The 21,976-nt window shown below is 52.5% G+C and overlaps 1 protein-coding gene across 4 annotated transcripts in view; it reads right to left on the bottom strand.

Annotated features, from left to right (window-relative positions):
* Positions 1-17,498: 17,498 nt before the first annotated feature.
* The window catches only part of ATP13A3 (ATPase 13A3), a 47,667-nt gene continuing 43,189 nt past the window's right edge, over positions 17,499-21,976 (bottom strand). For all 4 annotated transcript variants that reach the window (XM_081910739.1, XM_081910737.1, XM_081910736.1 and 1 more), the window contains one exon: positions 17,499-20,927. In XM_081910739.1, the coding sequence (XP_081766865.1) occupies positions 20,721-20,927 (207 nt within the window). In that variant the 3' untranslated portion in view covers positions 17,499-20,720. The remainder of the gene's footprint in view (positions 20,928-21,976) is intronic.

Below are 21,976 nucleotides of genomic sequence, written 5' to 3'. Positions count from 1 at the left end.
AGGACAGCAAGCCCTTCCATCAGATGTCAAGGAAAGAAACAACTCTCTGACTTTTAGAAGACATCTGAAGGCAGCCCTGTTTAGGGAAGTTTCGGATGTTTAATGTTTTATCGTGTTTTTAATATTCTGTTGGGAGCCGCCCAGAGTAGCTGGGAAAACCCAGCCAGATATGTGGGATATCAATAATAATAATAAATTTATTATTATTATTCATTTCATCCAAGGAACTCTGGAATTGCAGAGGAGTGTGCAAATCATGCCTGTCACAGAGAAAAGTCATTCTTCCACTCTCCTAACACCAGAAACCTCAGACATCCAAGGAAGCTGAATGCTGTTGGAAGATTCAGAACATAGAAAGTCCTTCATCATGCAGAACAGAGTTAAGCTGTGGAACTCCCTCCCACAAGAGGCAGCAGGGCTACCAACCTGGGCAGCTTTAAATGAGGGATTTGGCAAATTCATGGAGGAGGAGAGGGCTGCCCATGACTGCTGGCCACCCTGGTGATGCTCTGCTTCCACAGTTGCTGGGAATCATAGGAGGGGAGAGTATTGCTTTTGCGTTCGAATCCTGCTTGTGGGATTCCCACAGGCATCTGGGCAGTCACTGTGAGAACAGGATGCTGGGCTCCAGAGCTGCTCCCATGCTCTGATGTTCCTACAATGTGGGAAGGAAGTTCCAGACATTCTGAGGGCAAAGGCAAATCTCCTGGGGATGCAGATTAAAGGGGCCCCTCTAGTTAAGTCAAGTAACGATAAAAAGAAATTTTTAGCTTGGGGAAAATGGCAGCTCTGGAGCTAATGGCTTAAAACTGATTGTGTATGGTCTGCCTCAGAGCTGGGTGAATGGATCAGACCTTCAACTCCCCCAGCCCCTGTGGGGGAAAAACAACATCCCTGCGAGGTAGGTTCGAAAGAGAGACTGGCACCCAAAGTCACCCAGTGAGGGGGGTCATACCCTGGTCTCCCCCCTGGTCCTAGTCCAACACTCAAACCCGTGGCTGGTTTGGTGCCAGGTTCCCCGCCTGAAGAAGTGTGGGTGCACAGCAAACTCAGGGCGTGACCTTGCACAACACCACGGCTGGTCCTGGCTTAGGGAATAGGGGAATGGGAGGGACAGCTGGAAAGGAGATTGAGAAGAGGAGAGCAGGAGGAGGAGGAGGGGAAAGAGAGAGGGGCAGCCCCTGCACCCCCCCAGGTCCTGTGCAATACAGCAGCCCCCACAGAGAGGGAAGAGCCAAGGACCCCAGTGTGTGGGCTGATCCATCTTGCAGATTATGGGACCATTCTTCTGCAAGAACAGCAACCTTCTATTGAGTTTCTCTGGGTGGGGGGCAGTGCCCTCCTGCAGAGGAGGAGGCTGCCTGAAAGCAAGCTGCAGAGCAGCTAGAAGAAGCTAAGCAGAGCTCACTGGATCAGGCCAATGGCCCAGCTAGTCCAGCCTCCTGGTCTCATCCTGTGAGGAACCTGCAAGCAGGATTCCAACACAAGAGCATCTTTCCCCTCCGCTGGCTTCCAGCAACTGGTCTTCAGAAGCATCCCTGCCTCCGGCTGAAGGAAGATCACAGCCACCATGTCTGGTAGCCACCATAGCCCTCTCCTCCTCCTCCTCCTCTATTAACTTGTCCAATCTGTGGGATGTGTTATGACTAGAGCAGCCAAGTGCAACCTTTTCCTGTTGCCTAGAGTGGACAAAATAAAAAAATTCCTTCCAGTAGCACCTTAAAGACCAACTAAGTTGGTTCTTGGTATGAGCTTTCGTGTGCATGCACACTTCTTCTTGGTATCTGAAGAAGTGTGCATGCACACGAAAGCTCATACCAAGAACTAACGTAGTTGGTCTTTAAGGTGCTACTGGAAGGAATTTTTTTATTTTGACTATGGCAGACCAACACGGCTACCTATCTGTAACTAGAGTGGACACCCAGGGGAATGTGGCTCCAGACAGGGGGGACTTCCCCCTGTGTGTGACCAGGTAGATGGGCGTGACCCTAGCTGACCAGGTAAAAGGACTGGTCACACAACCATCTCCCTCTCTTTTTTAATGTATTTTCATTAAAGATTTCTTAGTTTACAAAAGTATATCTCTTTTTTCAAGTTACATTTTTTACAGATCAGTTTCATTTGTTAACCATCTCCCTCTTGGCCCCTGACGCTCTTCTTCTTGGACTCTCCTGGCTCTTCGCCAGCGCATGGCTCAACCTTCACATGGGATGGAGCCCACAAGCAGAAAGCCTGAGATGTAGCTCACACTTCTTTTCACTTTAACAAGATAAAAGATAAAAACAAGATAAAACCTGCCTTCAGATTACTGCTGTGAACTGAATGTGTACCAAACTCTATTCTTATTTTTAAAGAAGACTGTGTTGTGTTGTTATTATTTTAAGAGGGAAATAAAAGGAGAAAGTTTGCAAAGGGAATGACAAAACAATATATCCTCTCCTACCTTCCTTAACATGCCCACACAACCCTACTTGAAAGTCATCTCAGTTGGTGATCATCACCGCCTCCTGTGGCAGGGAGTTCCACAGTTTGTCTATGTTCTGAGCACCCCGTTTTGCTAAGGGCTTGCTGTGCACTTCTCACAGCAGCCAGTTGAACTTTTGCTCCTAAAACTCACTGTGGCATTTCTCCCTACTGCCCTGTGAGAGGAAGCAGAGCATCTCCTCCCCCCCCCCCCAGGGCCCAGCTGGTCCCCTTGCCCAGCCCTTGTTCCTTCAGCTGAAGGGCCCAGTCTCCCCATCTTCATCTCTCTCTGCCTCCATTGCTGCAGCTGAATAAATAGTCGGGACATTTTTGCACTTGGGTTTTGCTTACAAGAGCAAATGTAGTATAAACCAGAGTGCGGATCCAGGTGGCCTCATTCTTCATCTTCCAGCGGAGTGATGCGAGAGAGTTAAAATGCAACCCTGTAGAGTTGGAAAAGACCCAAAGGGTCATCTGGTCCCCCCCCATGGGCTGGAGGGGAGAGCAGCAGGGGCTGGGGGACCAATTGGAGGAATCAGCCCTGTTCCAACAAGCTGGAAGTGGGAGGATGGTCGCAAGGCTGTCCAAATCTGGATGTGAGAGAGAGAGACCCCGTCCCTCTCCCCTTCTCCCCCTGAATTCTGACAGCCAGCCCCACCCCGCTTCCAGAGCAAACCCCCCACCCAAAAGACTGGCTTGCTCTCGCCAGCAAGGGGGGTGTCCCTGGACCAGACGAGGAGCTCGTCTCCCAACGCGGGCTCCGCAGCCAAGAGTCCCTGTGAACAAGCGAGCTCCCTGTGGCTGCCAATTTCTGCTCCTGGAGAGCAGAGAGTCCTGGCTGACCCTCGGGGTGGATGTGCTCCTCTCTCTTCTTGGCAGCCGGGAAGAAAGGAGACAAGACTCCCAGAGACTCCCAGCTCCAGTTCAGAGCCAATCTCTTTCTTGGGGTCACATTCCTCAAACTTCTCAACACACACAACACAGCAGACTTCCCTTCCCTTTCAAAAACAGCCCCCAGTGGCTTATTCATCGCCGAGAGTGGAAACAAAAATAGAAAGCAGGCATGAGCTTCGCTGGAGCTGTTTTGGCCTCATTAAACCCTGGAAGAGGCTGGCGCAACATGTGCTGACGTGGCAACGGGAGGCGATGGGGCAGCCAAGAGGCTGGAGAGGAGGATGAGCCAGAGGCAGGAAGGAGGCCGGCCTGTCTGGGGGGGAGCAGGACACTCTTTGCACCACTTTGCCTCTTCCGGCTCCAGCGCAAGGCCTGGCAGCCGCAGCCCAACAGAAGCAACATCGCCCCATTCCAGAATCCCGAGAAGTGGAGAGGAGCCACCGGTTGCATGCTGAAGGAGAGGGAACTGGGGAATGAGTAAGAGGAGGAGGGAAGGTCAGCCAGAGAAGCTCAGCAGTGGCGCCTTGGCAAGCAGGGGGCAAGGGGCAAGCAGCAGGCAAGGGAAGGTGCTCCTCTGTGTCCTGGGAAGCAGCACACTGGTCCTCATCCAGCAGGACCCCTCTGCCCCAAAGCACCTTTTCTGCTCTAAATGGGTCTGGCGAGATTTGGGCTCTCCTTGCTGACTCCCGTGTGTGGACTCAGGAAGGGCTGCTTTCCTCTCCCAGCCCAAAGCCAACACCAGCCATCCAACCCACCTCAGGCTCTCCGGTCTGAATAATAATAATAAAAATCAACAAAAACAACAATTTATTTATTTATTTATACCCGCCCACCCAGCTGGGTTTCCCCAACCACTCTGGGCTGCTCCCAGCAGAATATTAAAAATAGAATCAAACATTGAAAACTTCCCCAAACAGAGCTGTCCTCAAATGTCTTCTAAAAGTCAGGTAGTTGTTTATTTCCTTGACATCTGATGGGAGGGCGTTCCACAGGGCAGGCGCCACCACCGAGAAGGCCCTCTGCCTGGTTCCCTGTAACCTCACTTCTCACAAGGAGGGAACAGCCAGAAGGCCCTTGGAGCTGGACCTCAGTGTCCGGGCTGAACGATGGGAGTAGAGACGCTCCTTAGCACCTATAGGTGCAAGGGTGCGTGCCTACCTGCCCGGCCAGGTGCACAGAGCCCACGGGGCTGATGGGTCAGTGAGAAAGAGGAAGAGAAGACAGAAGGAAATGAGCATCCCCCTGGCCTTCCTCCCTGCTTGCCTGGCTGTCAGGGACAGCAGCCTCCTTACAAGCTGAACATGCATTCCTGCCCTGATTTCCGGATGTTTCACTGGAGATGCTGCAAATCAACAGCAGGCGCAATGAATTTCATTTTGGCACAGGCTCCACAAGAACGAGTTGAACAGACATACTTGGATGAGATCAGCAAGTCCTACTTTTAGAAGTCACGGCAGGACGGGGGGGGGAGGGGGAGGCGGCATATTGTTTTATACCAGGACTTGCTTTGAACCTGGCCGCTTTGTTGGTGATCTGCTAGTGCCTTCACCCACACATTCACACGTCTTACAAAAGAATCAGCCATACTAAGCTTGATTTTTTGACTGGAGGCTGGAGTTCTGATAGCCTCACTTTGTTTGGGAAACTTAGCATGGGCCAGAATTGGTGGGCTTGTTCCAGAGAGTCCGAAATAAGCAGACAGTAGCTGCAACTAAAAGATGCATTTATGAATGAATGGAGGTTTAAAGGTGGCAACATGCCCATAGGGAACTATCAGAAAAACAAAAACAGTTTTGCAACGAGAAATGCCACTGTAGGAACACACCAGAGGGAAGGGCTTCAGGCCACCTGCACAGGTGAGTCCACCCACAGGTCACCTGCACCACTGGCTTAACTCCTGTGCAGAGAAATGATGGGGGAGGCGGGGGGCAGACTCCCCCAGTGAGGAAGTGTCAGGTGGAGACTTGGAAGTTCCAGCTCTGCTGTGGGGAAAAGGAAAGAGACGGGAGACAGACGATGATGGAAGAGTTGGGGTGCAAGCATTACCCGTCCTGCAAGGGGAAGGAAGGAAGGAAGGAAGGAAGGAAGGAAGGAAGGAAGGAAGGAAGGAAGGAAGGAAGGAAGGAAGGAAGGAAGGAAGGGGAATTAGCAGTGCCACACCCAAACAAGTTGTGGCTTCTTCAGGTCCCTGGAGGGCACAGCATCCCTGGAAACAAAGGGGGTGTCAGTGCTTTCTGTGTTGCCTTCTCCACTGACCCTCCTCCTTCTGGAGCATCCTACCGCCTTGAGGTGGATTCCCTTCCATCCCTCCACCTGAGCTGCCTCCACACCTTTCCTCCTCCTCCTCTGGCAGTTCCTGCCATTCCCACCTCATCCCACTTGGTGCAACGGGCTCCATGGCATTAAAAGAGATAAATTCATGGTGTTATAAGAAAATAAGAAAAAACTGCTCCTTTTCCCTAATGGGGTACCCAAGAGCTGTATAGAGTCCTTATGTAGGTTCTCTATTGATAGGAGAAAATAACAGAGGCCAAGCAGAGAATATTGAGAAGCAAAGCAGCTAGTAAGCCTGATCTTTCTTAAACTGTTGCAACAGGGTCCTCACTCCCCAAACACAGGATGGAGGAGGAACCCAGAACAATGGTGCGCAAGCCCTTATATAGACTTTTGAAATTGCCCACCCTGTAGCCCAAGACCACCCCCAAAAACATCATACATACATCACAGAAGGAGGCGGGTCTACAGCAGAATCCTGTCTGGCAGGAAACCTATTGATGGGTTTACCTGGAGAGCCTGGCCATTCTTTTGTGATGATCAATACTTGATTCCTGAGTCCAGGTCACAGGCTCACCCTATTCATACCCAAATGTGCCCTTAAAGGCAGGATTTGTGAGCACAGAGACAATCGCGAGGCTTTTCCCATTTCCATCCAAACTGTAGAGGAATTTTTGAGGTCACTGAAACAGTCAAAATGACTTTAGGACTGTTTTCCTGTACTGTTGCAGACATGTGGTTTAAATATATATGTATGTGTTTGCCTGGTACATTTGTGAACATTTATTTTATATCTTAGACCTTATAATTCTCATAACAATGGCAGGCAAGGCTGGCCTTGCCTCCCAGTTATGAGGGAGACCTACGATCAGAAGCAGTAACTTGCAGTGGGTTGCAGAGGAGGAGAGAGCTGCTCTTGTGCTTAAGCCCTGCTTGCTGCCCCCCCCCCAAGAGGCACCTGAATGGCCACTGGAAGAACAGGATGCTGAGCTTTGGCCGAATCCAGCCAGCTCTTCTTATGTTCTTCTAAAGTGAGGGATGCCTTGTTCACCCAGTGATAGGAAAATCTGATTGTCTCATCCTGAATGCAAAAGGGGATTCTTCTCACTGAGTCTGACCCAGCAAATGAGCCAGATTACTCATCCTCTTTCTGGGGCATGTGCAGAGTTGCAAATGAACTGGGCTACTCGATGACAGGCTCCATCAGTTCCTCCTGTTGTCAAGCCCCCGTCACCTCCAGCCCACCTTGGATTTCCCCAGGCCTCTTCCTGGCTAAGCATCTTGACGTCGGCAACCTTTCCATGCAACCCAAATCTCAGGATATGGGCTGTGTTGCAAGAGGCTTTCCTGCAGCCCAGTCATTCCATTGAAGAGCTTCCTCCGCAAATTCCCCTCCAATGAGGGGAGGAAGTAGCAAAGGTTGTTCCTGCGGCTGTTATCTGTCTTTGACAAGATGGAGAGGAGTGAGGGTCAGACAGAGGGGAGTGGGTGGCCCTTCTCTCTTGGCCCAGGTCTGCTCTCACACCCAGAGGACACGGGGCCTCCAGGGGATTCACAAGCTGCAAAGCACCTCTGAGCCAACAGCCAAGCAGGACCAGGAACCTTAAAACCCTCCTCCCAAGTCTGGCCACCCCAAAGTCATTGTATTCAAGAATGGAGATTCTGAATAACAGAAGTGGGGGGGGGGAGAGATCTCCCCACCTCACCCCAAACCCCACCTGAGCCAAGTGATGGGACTTGTTAGCTCAAAGGTTCAGATGTTACTGCAGAGGAGAACCAGGCAGACAAAGCAGAGTTGTTCTCCCAAGACAGCTCAAGGCCAGCCAACGTCCTGCAGGATGAACTGGAGGACCAGCCCCACCATCATGCAGGAGGGCCAGCTTGGCCCCACAACCGTGGGGACCCGAGGCCGTGGGTGTCATGCAGCATGCATGGCCCTGGCCCTGAAATGTGTGGGTGCTCAACCCCTTTGTGGGGAATGATGTGGGTGCTTGGGCACCCGGGGTCCCAGGGATCTGGCCCCCATGCCATCATGTAAGAGGTCCATCAGAAGATCCATGGGGCAGCTGGTTTTGCACAAAGCCTTGAGGCAACAAGAAAGGGGCCAAACACCTTCCCTTCCCATCACCCTCCGTTTCTGTCATTTTTATATTATAATTGTTTTCAGATTATCTGTTTTGTACGTTGTGTTTAATCAAACCCTGCTAGTGAGTACACTTCTATACAATATTTCTGTAAAGTTAACATAATGGTTCAGAGTCTTTTTTAAAGTCTCTATTGTCTTTGTAATTTTTCCCGTTAGTTTCGTCATTTCCGCACAGTCCATCAGTTTTCCTTGCCATTCTTCTTTAGTTGGTATCTTGTCATCTTTCCATTTGGGGGCTAGTAATATCCTAGCCGCCCTGAGCCCAGCTTCAGCTGGGGAGGGTGGGGTATAAATAAAAGTTGTTGCTGTTATTATTATTATTATTATTATTATTATTATTATTATTATTATTATCCTAGCCGCTGCTGTAGCATACATGAATAGTTTCTTCTGTTCCCTTGGCAAGTCTTGTCCTCTAATGTCTAACAAAAAGGCTTCTGGTCTTTTAACAAAGGTCATTTTAAAGATTCATTTCATTTCATTATAAATCATTTCTTTTTCTTTACACTTCCAACATTCGTTACAGCCTGCTCTATGCATTTTTGCCATTTTTACAGGCATAATATACCATCGACACATCATTTTCATATAATTCTCTTTTTTAGCATTATGCAATCAGTGAACTTTAGGTTCATTTCCCATAATTTCCCCTGGTCTTCCATTTGTATTTTATGTCCTAAATCTTGTACCCACCTAATCATTGCACATTTAACCTCTTCATCTTTGGGAAACCATCACCCTCTGATTCTGGATCTCCCAGGACTTCTCTGCTTGGGGAGTCAATGTCCAGCAGGGCTGAATTCCATTCCAGGCCATGGCTTAACCGAGACTCAACTAAGGATGGTGGTCATGTCGCTTACCCTGCGACTGGCAGAGCAAAGGCAAAGGCTGAAAAGACGGCTCTGCAGACTTTCTTGGTTTCTGCAAGAGGCAAATGGCTTTGGGGAGCTCGCCTTTCCAAATGTAATTATGCTCCAGAACTTCTGCCGGACCGTCCGGCAGCCACAGTGGGTCAGGTGGAATAAACCAGGTGTCTCTGTAGCATAGAATAGTTGACTCAGGGAATTGTAGAGTTAGAAGGGACGCCAGAGGGTCATTTATCCCGACCCCTGCAATTCAGGAATCACAGCTAAAGAATTCTCAACAGGTGGCCAGCCAACTTCTCTTCAAAAACCTCCCATGAAGGAGAGTTCCCCCTTTCTCCATCTTCCATGTTCTTACAACTATTGTGATGCCCAAGGAAGGACAACCCTCCCTGGGTGATGGTCTGCCTCTTTCAGGCATTTCAAGAGCTCTCAAGAGCCCCCAGAGAGACCTTATAAGCTCAGAAAGCCCCCCTTTCAAATGTTTTGTGTTCCAGGTAAGCACACACACACCCACCCGCTCCCAAGGACAAGGGAGTCCCTGGCATTGGCTCCCTAAATAAAGAGCGGCATTTTGCTCACTCCCTTTTTGGGGGAAGGGGACGGCAGCCAGCCCTGCCCTGCTCCCCCCCCCCCAGATCACCTGAGATCACCTGAGCCCTCCTCTGGGAAGCAGGGCCTGGACCTGCACAGGGATCCTTTGTTTTCGCAGGCGAGCCCCTGGCTGCTGCTTGGCGCTTTGACACATTGTCACATCATTTCAGAAGCAATGTTCATCTAATTAGTGCTAAATTCTTCTTGTTCTTTTGCTGAAAATATTTGCACAACTTTAAGCCATCTGTTTGCTGCTTCCTGCCAGCCCACTTCCTTGAGGCTGCTCCTTCTCCTGACCGGCTTCATCAATGGCTACAATTGGATAACTGGTGTGTGTGTGTTTGTGTGTGTGTGTGTGTGTGTGTGTGTGTGTGTGAAGTGACCAAGTGGTAACGCAAATCTGCAATTGGTTACTAGATGATGGGGGAGGCGGGAGTTAAGCCTGCCTGGAGGGAGCCTCAGACACCTATGCCTGAACCTTAAGAGCTGGAAGGGACCCCCAAGGCTCATCTAGTCCAACCCCCAGCACTGCAAGAATCACAGCTAGAGAATCCCGGACAGGTGGCCATCTGAGCACCCTTAACAAACTATAGTTCTCAGAATTCTTGGTGGAGTGCTTTCAGTTTAAGATGCACCCACAGCCTGGGCGCTACATCTCTTCCAGGCTGGGCTCTCCCTACCGGGCAGAGGGACGCTTTTAAAGGCCTGGTTTTGTGGCTGTGGGGCTTCCAGTGGCAAAGAAGAAATTTGGACCCTGAACCTGCATTGCAGGGCGTTGGACTAGATGACCCCCGGGTCCCTCCCAACTCTACAATTCTCTGATTCTCTAACCTCCGTGCCAGATCTCCTTCGCGTGAGTTTTGGAGGCAGCTAATTGGCCCATCTCAGCCCTTTTTGGAAACTGTGACCCTGGGTCTCTGGGGTTGTGGGGCAGAACAAAGGTCCTCCTGGAGGGTTTGCTGTGTCACCCACAGACCGCCCCACCCTTGCAGTTAATATCTGCTGAAGCAGGAGCAGAAGGCAGCAATTCCTCATTTGACTATGCACTTCTCAGTGGGCGTTGGTGATGGAGACAGGTCAAACGGGGGTGCCAGCATGTGACACACCATGCAAGGAGAGGCCGTCACCACAATGATGGCGCAATCCAGGCACAGAGGGAAAGGGCTCAGACACAATGATGCTCAATGGGCCGCCGTTTGCCAATGCAGCAACAGATATTATTATTATTATTATTATTATTATTATTATTATTATTACCCCAGCCAGCCACTCTGGGCAGCTCCCAATAGATTAAAAACAGAATAAAACATCAAATATTAAAAACTTCCCTGAACAGATGTCTTCTAAAAGTCAGGTAGTTGTTTATTTCCTTGACATCTGATTGGAGGGTGCTCCACAGGGCAGGCGCCACCACCGAGAAGGCCCTCTGCCTGGTTCCCTGTAGCCTCACTTCTCGCAGGGAGGGAACTGCCAGAAGACCCTCGGAGCTGGACCTCAGTGTCCGGGCTGAATGATGGGGGTGGAGATGCTTCTTCATTCATGGCTATATTTATCTCCCACCTTTCTCCCTTCTCCGCCTCCTCATTTAATCCCCACAACAGCCCTATGAGGGAGGTTAGGCTGAGAGGCAGGGACTGGCCTGGGGTCACACCCAGGGAGCTTCACGGCCAAGTGGGGATTCAAGCCCCAGTCTCCCAGGTCCCAGCCTGCCCCTCTGACCACACCACCACCACCTGTCTTCCCGCCTCCCAGTCTCCCACCCCTCTCTCCACCCTCAGGGGACTGGGAAGTGGAAGCAGGGCTTGGCCAGGCGCCCTTTGCTCTGCCGGCCTGAACTGGTGAAGAGAGCAGAGGGAGCTGGCTTGCCCTGAGTCTGACCAAAGGTCAGGTATCTGGAGGGCTGCCCCACAGAAGAAGGCGCAAGCTGGTCTTCAGCACCTGAACCAATGGATTCAGATGGCAAGGAAGGGGATCCCGACTCAAAATCAGGAGGGCAAGAGCTGTTTGGCAGTGGAACAGGCTCCCTTCACTGGAGGTTTCTGAACCGAGGTTGGATGGCCGTCCATCAGAGACCCTTTAGCTTGATTCCTGCCTGGCGAGGGGTTGGGCTATATGACCCCTCAGGTGCCTTCAAACTCGACAGTTCTGTGATTCTCGCTCAGTGCCATATACACTGGCTGGCAGCAGGTCTCCCGTATTTCAGGAAGGAGCCTCTCTCCCGGCCTTGCCTGGCAATGCTGCCAAGGATTAGATGCCTTCTGCATCCCAAGCATATGCTCTGAGAGCGAGCGGCACTCCTTCCCAGGCTGCACCCCAACTGCTGCTGCGCCTTGGGCTCCGAAACACAGCTTTGAGAAGGGCCAGGCCGGCTCAGGGGGAGACACCCCCTGCCCCTCTCCGTAAGAGCACCTGTTCACCTGCCTCCCCTTGGGAGCGGCAGGCGGGGGCAGTGACTGGGGGAGGCGGGAGGGCAGCCCCCAAACACCCTTCCCTACACGCAGAAGGACCCTGTTCCCCTTCAGCAGAGACGGAGGTGGTCCGGGCACGTCAGGAACAGGAACATCTGGAGATACTTAGGGGGGGGGGATAAACATTCTCCAGAGCAGCTCTGTTCTCTGTCATGTTGCCAAGCCGTTGTTTGACCAAGGATGAAGCTACGTGCTCTTCCAGCAAGAGGACCCGACTTTGGAAGAACTTCCTACCCAGGAGTGTCCTGGAGTTGTGCAAAGCGCAGACTGCCAGGAGAAGGAGGAAGAGAGAGAAGGAACGAGACTCAGGGTCTGCCTACAGGGGATTAGGGGATTCCCTCCAGCAGCGCTTGAGATCCGGGGGCTCTGGAGATGTCTTCAGGTGCCAGATTACTCATGAGATTAATGGCTGGGACCCTTCAAAGAACCACAGAATGGTAGAGTGGGATCCCCACGGTTGAGGGAGAGGGGGATGTTTGGCCTGGGGAAAACCAAGAGGCGACAGGAGACCTGAAAGGCGGCTTGCTTTCTGCTGCTCTGCTAGAGGACGGGACCTGAGCCAACCCGATCAAATGGGAAGAAAGGGGATTCTGCAGGAACATCAGGAAGAACTTTCTGAGGGCAGGAGCCGGCCAAGAGGGGAACGGACTCCCTGAGGTGCTGGTGGACTCTCTTTCCTTGGAGGTTTTGAAGCAGAGGTTGGACGGCCATCTGCCAGGAATTCTTCAGCTGCATTTCTCTAAGTGGCTAAAATTACCCCACCAGGTGCCCCTTCAGCCCCAAGACCCCTGCCAGGTGTTGCCCAGGGCTGCCAAGCAAAGCTATGGCGTCCACCTCTTTGGGGTTCATTCAAGGTGGAGGGGTCACACCGGCAAGATGTCTTCACTCTCCTTCCAATCAGATGCCTCAAAGGGAAGCCCACAAGCTGGATCCCAGCGCACAAGCAGCTCTCCCCTCCTGTGGTTTCAGGGAACTGGTACCCAGAAGCACCACTCCCTTCATTGCTGGGGAGGCAGAGCAGAGCCATCCCGAGCCCCTTCTCCCCCCTGAATTTGCCTAATCCTCTTTTAAAGCCATCCAGGTTGGTGGCCATCGCTGCCTCCAGTGGGAGGGAGTTCCACAGTTGAACTGCATGAGGAAGGACTTTCCTCCATCTGCTCTCTCTTTCTGCTCAGGAGAATCCCGCGTGCCCAGCAGCCCAGCGATGAGCAATCCTCTCGTGTTTCCTCTGTCTGAAGAGAGAGGTCTGGGGCAGCCTGACCATCGGCCAGCTGACCTGCCTGTTTCCATCAGGACCCTCCCACGCCTGGCTCTCTCCCAGCAGCCCCCACCCCGGCACGGCTTTACGGCACCCTTTGGAGAGCCAGCTGCCTTCCGCATGAGAACAGCTGCTAAAATCAGCTGCCGGGGGGGGGGAGAGAGAGAGCTGGCTGCACACTGCCTTGACCACACAGGGATGGCCAGCAGGGCTCCTCTGGATGCACAACGGGAGCCCGTAGAGCAGGATCAGGCCAGGCCAAGAGGCAAACATCCATGGCTGAGGATGGGGTCTCTCCTCTCCTGTGCCATGCCATCATATGCCAGCTGGGCAGCCAGGTGAACCCTACTTCAGTGCAGGCAACAGGGGCTTGTTAGGAGAGTGCCGGATCCCACCCACAGCTCTCTTGGAATTGTAGATTGTAGCACTAGAAGGGACCCCCAAGGGTCATTCAGTCCAGCCCGCTGCAGTGCAGGAGGTCAGATGACACCCATCGCTGAGAATTCATTCTGATTTGTGTCCAGGGAGGTTAAAGAAAGGCTCATGCCATCCCTTTCCTAAGTTGTTTGCCATCAGTTCCCTTACCACGAAAGGTTTGATGGAGGGGGAAACACGAGGGCATCTGCTGTGCAAGAGCACCAAAGTCGCTCCAGTTGTGCAACCTGCATTTGCCAGTGTGTTACTTGCGACCGTTCCAATGTTCTCGCAGCTGGCTGGGGCTTCCTTGGGTATGAAGCATCTCCTCCCCCAGGATGACATTGGCTGCTCTCCAGTCTTCAGATGTCAAGGAAATAAACTACCTGACTTTTAGAATACATCTGAAGGCAGCCCTGTTGAGAGAAGTTTTTTATGACTGATGTTTTATTGTATTTTTAATATTTTGTTGGAAGCCGCCCAGAGTGGCTGGGGAAACCCAGCCAAATGGGCGGGGTATAAATAATAAATTATTGTTATTGTTATATTATAGCAGGGAGAGGAAAGCAGCAGAGCACAAACTCCAGAGGGCTGGTTTTTTTCTTCCTCCCCACATCAAGAGGAACAAATGAGGACATGGATAAGGAAGATTTTACATGTGTTTGCGACAAGTTAGCACAGAGGAAGCAAGAGAATCAGAAACCTCACCAAGCCCAGGCTGGAAATTTCTCTCCTTTCACTCCTTTTCATGCCAGCAGCTGTTGGGCAAGCAGCTTCTTTGCAGGGTGGTTTGATTTCTGAAGGCAGCCCTGTTTAGGGAACTTTTAATGTTTGATGCATTACTGTATTTTAATATTTTGTTGGAAACCGCGCAGAGTGGCTAGGGAAGCCCAGCCAGATGGGCGGGGTATAAAGAACAAATTATTATTATTATTATTATTATTATTATTATTATTATTATTACAGTCATACCTTGGGATAAATACGATTCAGAATAAGTATTTTTGGGTTGCGCTCCGTGGTGACCCAGAAGTAGCGCGCTACTTCTGGGTTTCACAGCTTGCGCATGCGCAGACGCTCAAAATGACGTCATGCGCATGCGCGGAAGGGGCAAAACGCAACTGTTGCGTCTTACGTTCTGTTCAGGATGCGAATGGGGCTCCGGAATGGATCCCGTTCACATCCCGAGGTGCCACTGTATTATTAAAAGCAAATGGGTGCATTTGAGGTGCCTCTTTCACTCTACCTCTGTGGTGTTTCCTGCACTCAGAAGCCTCCCTGAACGCCGTGGCACTTACTCCCAGGAAGCCACACAGAGAGCGTTGCCAGGAGGCGGAGCCCAAGAGCGTGGGCCTTATTCTTCTGCCCTGCACTGCAGCTCTTCCTCATCAAGCCCACCTCTGGGCAGATGCCTTAACTTTTTGTTCTTCAGGGTCTTTAGATTTACAAAACCTTTGAAGGGTCTCTTGGAAAAGTCTCTTGGAAGAAAGGAGGACAAGCTGCGAGATGCAAGTCATCAGCAAGAAACGAAAAGCCCAGCTGCCAGGTCTGTGATTCTGGTTCCTGCTGGGTCCAGTTGGTGAGGGTGTCCAGTGAGGGTCATGGGTGCTAATTCTGGAGCAGCGAGTTTAAGGACACAGTGGCCCTGCAATACTCCCCTTGGCTGAAAGGGGGAGCAGAGGAGCAGCCCTGGGGGCCAAATCCTGCCCTGGGAGGTCAATGGGTAAAAATTAGCAGGACGCTGGAATTTCCTACTTGCCTGATGCAATGCACGCACGGAAGTGGACTCATCCCTCTTGGAAAGAACTGAGGATGTTTGTAACTCTGCTGGTGCTGGAGGCCGACGCGTCTGCATGGAGAAAAGGAGTGGGGAACCCCAGGCTTCCTGGACTGCCCTTCAACCTGCCCTGACTTTCCTTCAGGATAAGCCAGTGGTTCCCAAACTTCTTTTGGCCCCCGCCCCCTTGGCTCCTCCATAAACTCTTCCCTGGCACCCGCAGCCCTAACCTATAAAAAGCTTTATTCAGAACAGCACTTTGCATGACACTAAGATTCAAAGCAGAAACAATTAAGTGCACATTTATTCAAAGTCCAATAGACAGAATCGCAGAAAGGGACCCGAGGGTCATCCAGTCCAGCCCCCGGCAATGCAGGAATAAAACTATTTCATTAATTCAACAAAACTGGTGAGCTTGATTCAGTGATACCAGCTGTTCAAGGTCTGCTGGACACCTACACCTCCAGGCCCCCTGGCCCCCATCCCTCAGGGGGTGCCACCGCCCACTTGGGGAAGCACTGGGCTAATCTGATGCTCAGAAGGTTGCTGAGCACACTTCCTCCCTCCGGGTGATGCCAGGACCAAGTTATCCCAGCAGGGAAACATCCTCAGATTTTCAGCTCAGAGGGTTCAGGTTTCATTTAAGTGAACCGTCTTATAAATGGTTCTGGCTGAAGACCCAGCAATGAATACAAAGGAGGAATCGCATCATGGGGGAAGAATCAGCCGTGAACCACAGGATCCCACATGGCCTCTCACTCTGGGCCAAAACCGGCCAGCTCCAGGCGTGTTTTCCCTTTCCACGAAGGTTAGCTATGAAGTGGCTCTGGGAATAAACCCTGAAATGAAAACCTGAAAGTCTCAACTGGGCAATGGGACCCCTCAGCCCAAGATGGGGCAGCAACCACTCACTTGGTGGGGTTTAGAAGGGGTTGGATGAACCTGGGCAAGCGGGAGGGAGAAAAGCAACCTGGTCGTGGCTTCCAGCTCTCTGGGGTCATCCCCCTCTTGACGACCCTTTTGGTGCCTTCCAACCCTACAATTCTGACTCCCGAGCCTGGGGGGAAAAGACACCCATGGCTCGCCTCCTGCTTGGGGGGCTTCCCAAGAACACCAGGTTGGCCATTTGTGGGAAAGGGGATGCGAGAGTTGACAAAAAGCGCTTTCTCAGCAAGGCTCTCTCTGCATTTCCCCTTCAGCCCAAGCATTGTCAAGAAGCTGGTCTTTGGCCCAAGGTGGGAAGGAACCGACAAGTCACCAAACCCAAATTCTGCTGGGTGGGGCAAGGTAGAATATATTCAGCCAGCCCAAAGTCCACAAATTCCCCCTCCCCGGTCAGCAACCCGATACGCCAAATCTGAAGCTGGCTCCACTCAGCCGCCAACAGAGGAAGCCACAAAGGTCTTCTGAAAACTGTAGCATTGGCCAAGCATTCAGAAAACTGCCCGACTCTTGTGCCAAAGGCTCAACGCTCCAGAACGGGAGGGCTGCACACATACATTGCAGCCTTCAAGATCCAGGGATGAGCGTAACAGCCGGCTGGATCAGGCCCAGGACCCTCTTCTCACAGCAGCCTGTGGGAAACTGGCAAGTCGGATGCGACTGCAAGAGCCTCTTCTCTCCCGCAGCTTCCAGCAACTGGGATCCAGAAGCCTTGCCGCCTCCAGCCCATCTAGTTGTGGAGCAACAGAAGTGCTAGCACATTTGCAGAGCAGCGTCTGGTAGGAGGTCCTGCCTTGTAGGGGGTTGGACTAGATGACCCTGGGTGGCCCTTCCAACCTTGCACATCTATGATGGCACAGCAGAGCCACTGTGGCCAGCAGCCACCAACAGCCCTCCCCCTCCACGGGTTTGTGGGTGCCCACCACTCTCTCCTGCACAAGCCCCATGAACGGCTCGCTGAGGCTTTCCAGCGAACCTCAAACTTTGTGTTCTTTGGGTGTAATTTTCACAAGGCATAAAATTCCTCCCCAGGTTGAGCAACAGCCAAACCAGTCTCCCCCCCCCCCCACCGCCACCCGGCTCAAGGCAGGCAAAGTTGGGTTTTTCATTTGTCCGCAATCACATCGCTTGGCCCTTTTTGCAGTGACTTCATCGGCCGCGGCTCATTTTGCCCTCGCTCCCCTCCTCTGCAAGATCTCTGCAAGCTCCGTGTTGACCACTTCACATGACTTCATCTCTTTCCCCCAAAATGGAGCCATGCGACACCGTGGTCTTCAGCTTGCCGGAAAGGCCAGCCAACAGGTTTCCTCTCGAGAACGGCTTGAGAGAGTCCCGGGTTACGGGAGGACCTGAGATTGGAGGAAACTCCTTTTCCGTGGTGGGCGGGAAATGAAGGGGCAGGGGATGGAAAGGGCAAGCGAATCACAACTTTATTTCAAATAGCTTAAATCACACGCACACAAAGGATTTTACAGGGCTATGACTATGTACAATGACACAAAATGCCTTTATTACAACCGGTACCATTATAAAAGCAGCACAGACAGACATTTCCTGGAGGAAGATGGCCGGCGCCCCTGGAACGAAGGGGCCGGTTTCTGGAACCTTCTGAGACCGCCGGGTCTCGTCCATCAACTGAACCTGAGGAGCTGGCGGTGGGGCTGCGTCATCGACCCCAGAGTTTAGAAGTTCATTGGAAATGGGGTTTTTAAAAGCCTGACATTATGTGGCATAAAGCTAGCATGTCAGACGGAGCCATTAAATAAAACTTGTATTCTAATATACAAACATTTCATTTCGGAACGGGGATTTTTGAGGGATAAAGTCATGGAGCTCTTCTCAAGTCTCGAGGCCTGAGACAACTGAGGAAACCGTTTCAGAAGGAACTTGCAGCATTTAAGAAAAAGGATTCTTCATCTCTTTCACTCGGACCCTGTGCAGACACAGTCCTGATAACTACAGTAGATTAACTCATCCAGTTAGGAGGGCAATCCTCATAAATGCTCTCTACTAAAAATAAATAAATTTTAAAATGAGTGCAATTTTGTTCAAAAGTTCCAATGTGAAGATTGCAATAAGAAATTGATCCTCCACTTTCGAATCAAGTGGCTTTTTTTGCATTGTATTCTACAGTAGAATTTTAGCACTAATAACCGGAAGGGCACACGCACAAATAGACACACACACACACACTCTTTTCAGGCTCCACCGTGAAGGCTGGAGCCCCAGGGAGCCGTCCCCAGTCGCATGTGCAAGCCTGGACTGGGGAGAGATGTGCCCCATCGCCACCCCCAAAGACATACAGACACATGGAAGGGGGCACCCAGAGATCCTATGACCGTATCATTAGCTACCTGGTAAGGGAGGAAGATAAAAGCTTTAAAAATAACCCTGAGGGATACCGATATATATCTATATATATCATTTTAAAATCTGGTTATTCTTCTCTTGAGCTAGTCCTTTAGATATGTGCATAAATAATAATAATTAAAATTAAATTAAAAATGTTTAATTGGCCATATTTACAATCCTGACACAAAGAAGGACAAATTTAGACTTTAGGTCCACAGAACGCAAATAATTTAATAAGGAACTCAGATTCCAAGTTCTCGACATGACCCTGGATTTTACTGCAGAAAGGCAAAAGAACTTTCCGGAGTGTTGAAGGGCCCCCCATTAAACCATCTTGTTCACCTGAATTCACAAGCTTTTGAGGAAGATTCAGCAAGAAAAGGAGTCCTCAATTTATTTATTTTTTTAAAAAAATACCAACTCAGAATTTTGGTGTGCAAGCTGGATTCCAGAGGCCAGAAGACGAACCTCTTTTTCAAGCTCGCCCCAAGAGGAACAGCGGCTAAACCCCAGCCCAGGTCTCAGGGAGGCCAAAAGCAAATGCGCCCCAAACTCCCAGGCCAGATCACTTCTCGCCACCACATTGGCAAATGGCTTCCCCCAAAGATCCTTAGAGAGACCTGGCTGCCCAGGACAGTCCCAGATTTTTGCTTCCCAGCGGATTTCCGTGGGAAGCATGGGGGCAGCAAGCGAGACTCCTTGAAACAGACACACATTCCCTTCCCCTGGCCAGGATCTCTCCTGCACTGCTCCTGAAACGCAACACGCTCTCTCTGCCTCTCTCTCTCACACACAAACGGAGCTACTGTACAGTCCGATGAAGTGCTGGCAGGTCACAGTCCCAAGGTCAAAAGATGCATAGCTTCATGGGCCTCTTCCTTCTTTTTAAGCAAAACAACCGTGCATTTTGAACAGGGGAGAGAGAGAAGTCGCTGCTGCTGCTGCAGGCTCCGTCAGCCTGTTCCAGGGAGAGGAGGAGGCTCGCGCTCGCACCCCGAGGTTTCACAGTGCCGGATCCCAACCACCCTCCACGACGCAGCACCACGGTGGGGAGGAAGCAGGCGGCAGAGGCCAAAGGGGTTTGCCCCCTTGGGGGCCAGGCCCCCGCAAGACATGGCAGCAGCAGGAGGAGGACTCTGGGGCCAGGAGCCTCCCAGACGCTGCTTCCAACAACACCTTTTTGTTGAGGTATAAAACGGCAGGAAATGGACGCGGTTGTTTTGCTGCCGCTCAAGAGGCGCTGTCCGCAGAGGGTCATTTCCTCCTTGAAGGCTTTGCAGGTGCCCCTCCCAGTGCATGGGCTGCCTCCTCTGCAAGGCTCCTCTCTGCCATGGGCATCAGCAGCCCCAGGGCAGGATCAGGGCCCCTGGGCTTGAACTTCCAAAGCAAAGACCCCCCCCACACACACACAGATGGGGTGGGTGCCCCACGGCCAGAGGGAGGCCCAGCCACAGAAGCCAAGGGCCTCTGAGGACGGAGGCAGAGCCTGGGGAGGGGAGGGGGGTCAGCCCTTGGCACCCAGGAGCCAGGAGTAGCCAAATGATCCTTGGCCCCTGGAGCAACTCGGTGTGCGCGCACAGGCGTGTGTAAACAGGCCAGAGACCTAGCGTGGCCTCAGCAGATTTAAAGCACTTGGTGCTGGCGGTGGAGCAATTCTTTTTCCTGTTTCTCAGTAAAGAGCATGGCTGAGCCAGGGGGCAGATTCTTTGCCTGCTTCCTGCACGGAGCCTGTAGCGAAGTCGAGTTGGGCGCAGGACTGCCAGCCTTGGCACAGAGCGGGGGGTGCCAGGAGGGGACTTGGAAACTAACCGTGACGTCCAGCACCCTCTGCTCCGCCCAAGGTGGCCGGGGTCAGGCTCCGCAGCGCACTGCAGACCAGTGGCACCCAGCACCAAGTTTGGCAAACACACACAACACACACACTTCCTGGTAAGGGCAACTCACCCCCTCCTTGCTGGGCTCCACAAGTCCTCCAGGCCAGCCTCCGAGGTGGAAGGAAACAGTGCTATGCCAGGGCTGCCCTGAGCCCAGATCTCCCCCAGGGGCGAGAGGAGCAGAGCCTGAGCCCAGAACTGGCCAGCGGAATGAGGCTCAGAGAAGCCGGCTGGAAAAACACCCAACGTTTTGCATTGCTTGTGAAAAGTTCTCTCTCGACGGGACGCTGAACTCCAGGGATGGAGGGGGCAAGGGGGGCGGCCTGAGGGCCCCGAACACGTGCTCCACAGGGGGAAGTGTCTCCAGAGAGGGCAAGAGGATGCGCCCGGCCAGGCCGCTGCTACGTGACGGTGATGACCTGGCAGGCGCCGTTCTGGTGGGCCAGGAGGGGCTTGGCCTCCGTCGTGGTGCAGGGCCTGGGCGGCCACTCAGGGTCCACCAGCAGCTCCTGGGCCAAGTGAACGTATTTGGCTTTCGGGGGCTTCTTCCTCTTCCGGAAGCCCAGCACCGAGGGGAGGGCGCAGCCGCGGCAGCACCCCAAGGCCTCCTGGAGGGAGAGAGAGAGGGTGAGACCCCACAGCCAAGGGCAGAGGCCAGATGCACCCCCATCTGCCCAGGGCAGGCAGGGCCCTGTGGCAGCAGGGCAGTGCCAAATGCCCCAGAAACATGCGCCTGAGGGAGCCACACGACAGGACTGGAGGTGGCAGGCCATGGCGTCAAGCATCACTCTCTGTGCCCGCCTGGTGCCACCAAACACACGTTGCCCAGCCGCCACGTCCTCTCCCTGTCTCTATATATCTATAGCTCCCAGGCTGGCTGAATTTCAGCAGTTGGGAGCAGGCCTGTGGCTGACATGGAGGGCGGGGGTCACATAACCTGCGCTGCGGCCCAGTCAGAATCCAGAACAGCAGCAGCAGCAGCTGTGGTCCAGCCTGACCCGGGCGGAGCTTCCTTGCTCCTGAGCCCAGGAGATCTTCCCCTTCAGGGATCCCCTTGGGGACCATCCCACCCCTCCTTCTTCTCCTTGGGGCGGGAGATGGGCAGCCCCTGCCCTGAGCTTTCCCCCACTTCATCATTAAAACCTGGGTTCAAACGTTCCCTCCGTCAGGGTCTGCTCTCCTCAGCCTAACCTACCTCACAGGGATGTTGTGATGAACGTAAATGCCATCCTGACCTTTTGGGGGGAAGGGGCAGGGGGCGGCAGAGACCCTGAGGAGAAGCCCAACACCCCAAATCTTGACCCTGATGCAAATTAACACACCCCCTTCCCCTGCACCCCCTGGCCTTCAGTGAGCATCACCAGGAGGCTGTTTAAAGCCCCCCCCCCTTAAGGACACTGGCAAGACACTGACAGGCTATGGGAAAGGGAGACCCCCAGAGCTGCCCAACCCGATACCCTCTGAAGAGGAAGTGGATGGACGCAGAGTCAGACCCTGGGCTCCGCCTTCCCTATGCCAGCCTTTCTGGGCCTTGGCTCCCCAGATGTTTCTGAACTACAGCCCCCATTTTCCCTGACCACGCTGGCCGGGAATGATGGGAGTTGTAGTCTGACCACCTCTGGGGTCCCGAGGGCGAGGAAGGCTGGTCTCCCGACTG

Source organism: Podarcis melisellensis (assembly GCF_964234715.1).
Source record: "Podarcis melisellensis genome assembly, chromosome: 5".
Taxonomy (NCBI): Eukaryota; Metazoa; Chordata; class Lepidosauria; order Squamata; family Lacertidae; genus Podarcis; species Podarcis melisellensis.
Note: the sequence above shows the minus strand (reverse complement) of the source record. Positions and strands in the feature narration are given on the sequence as shown.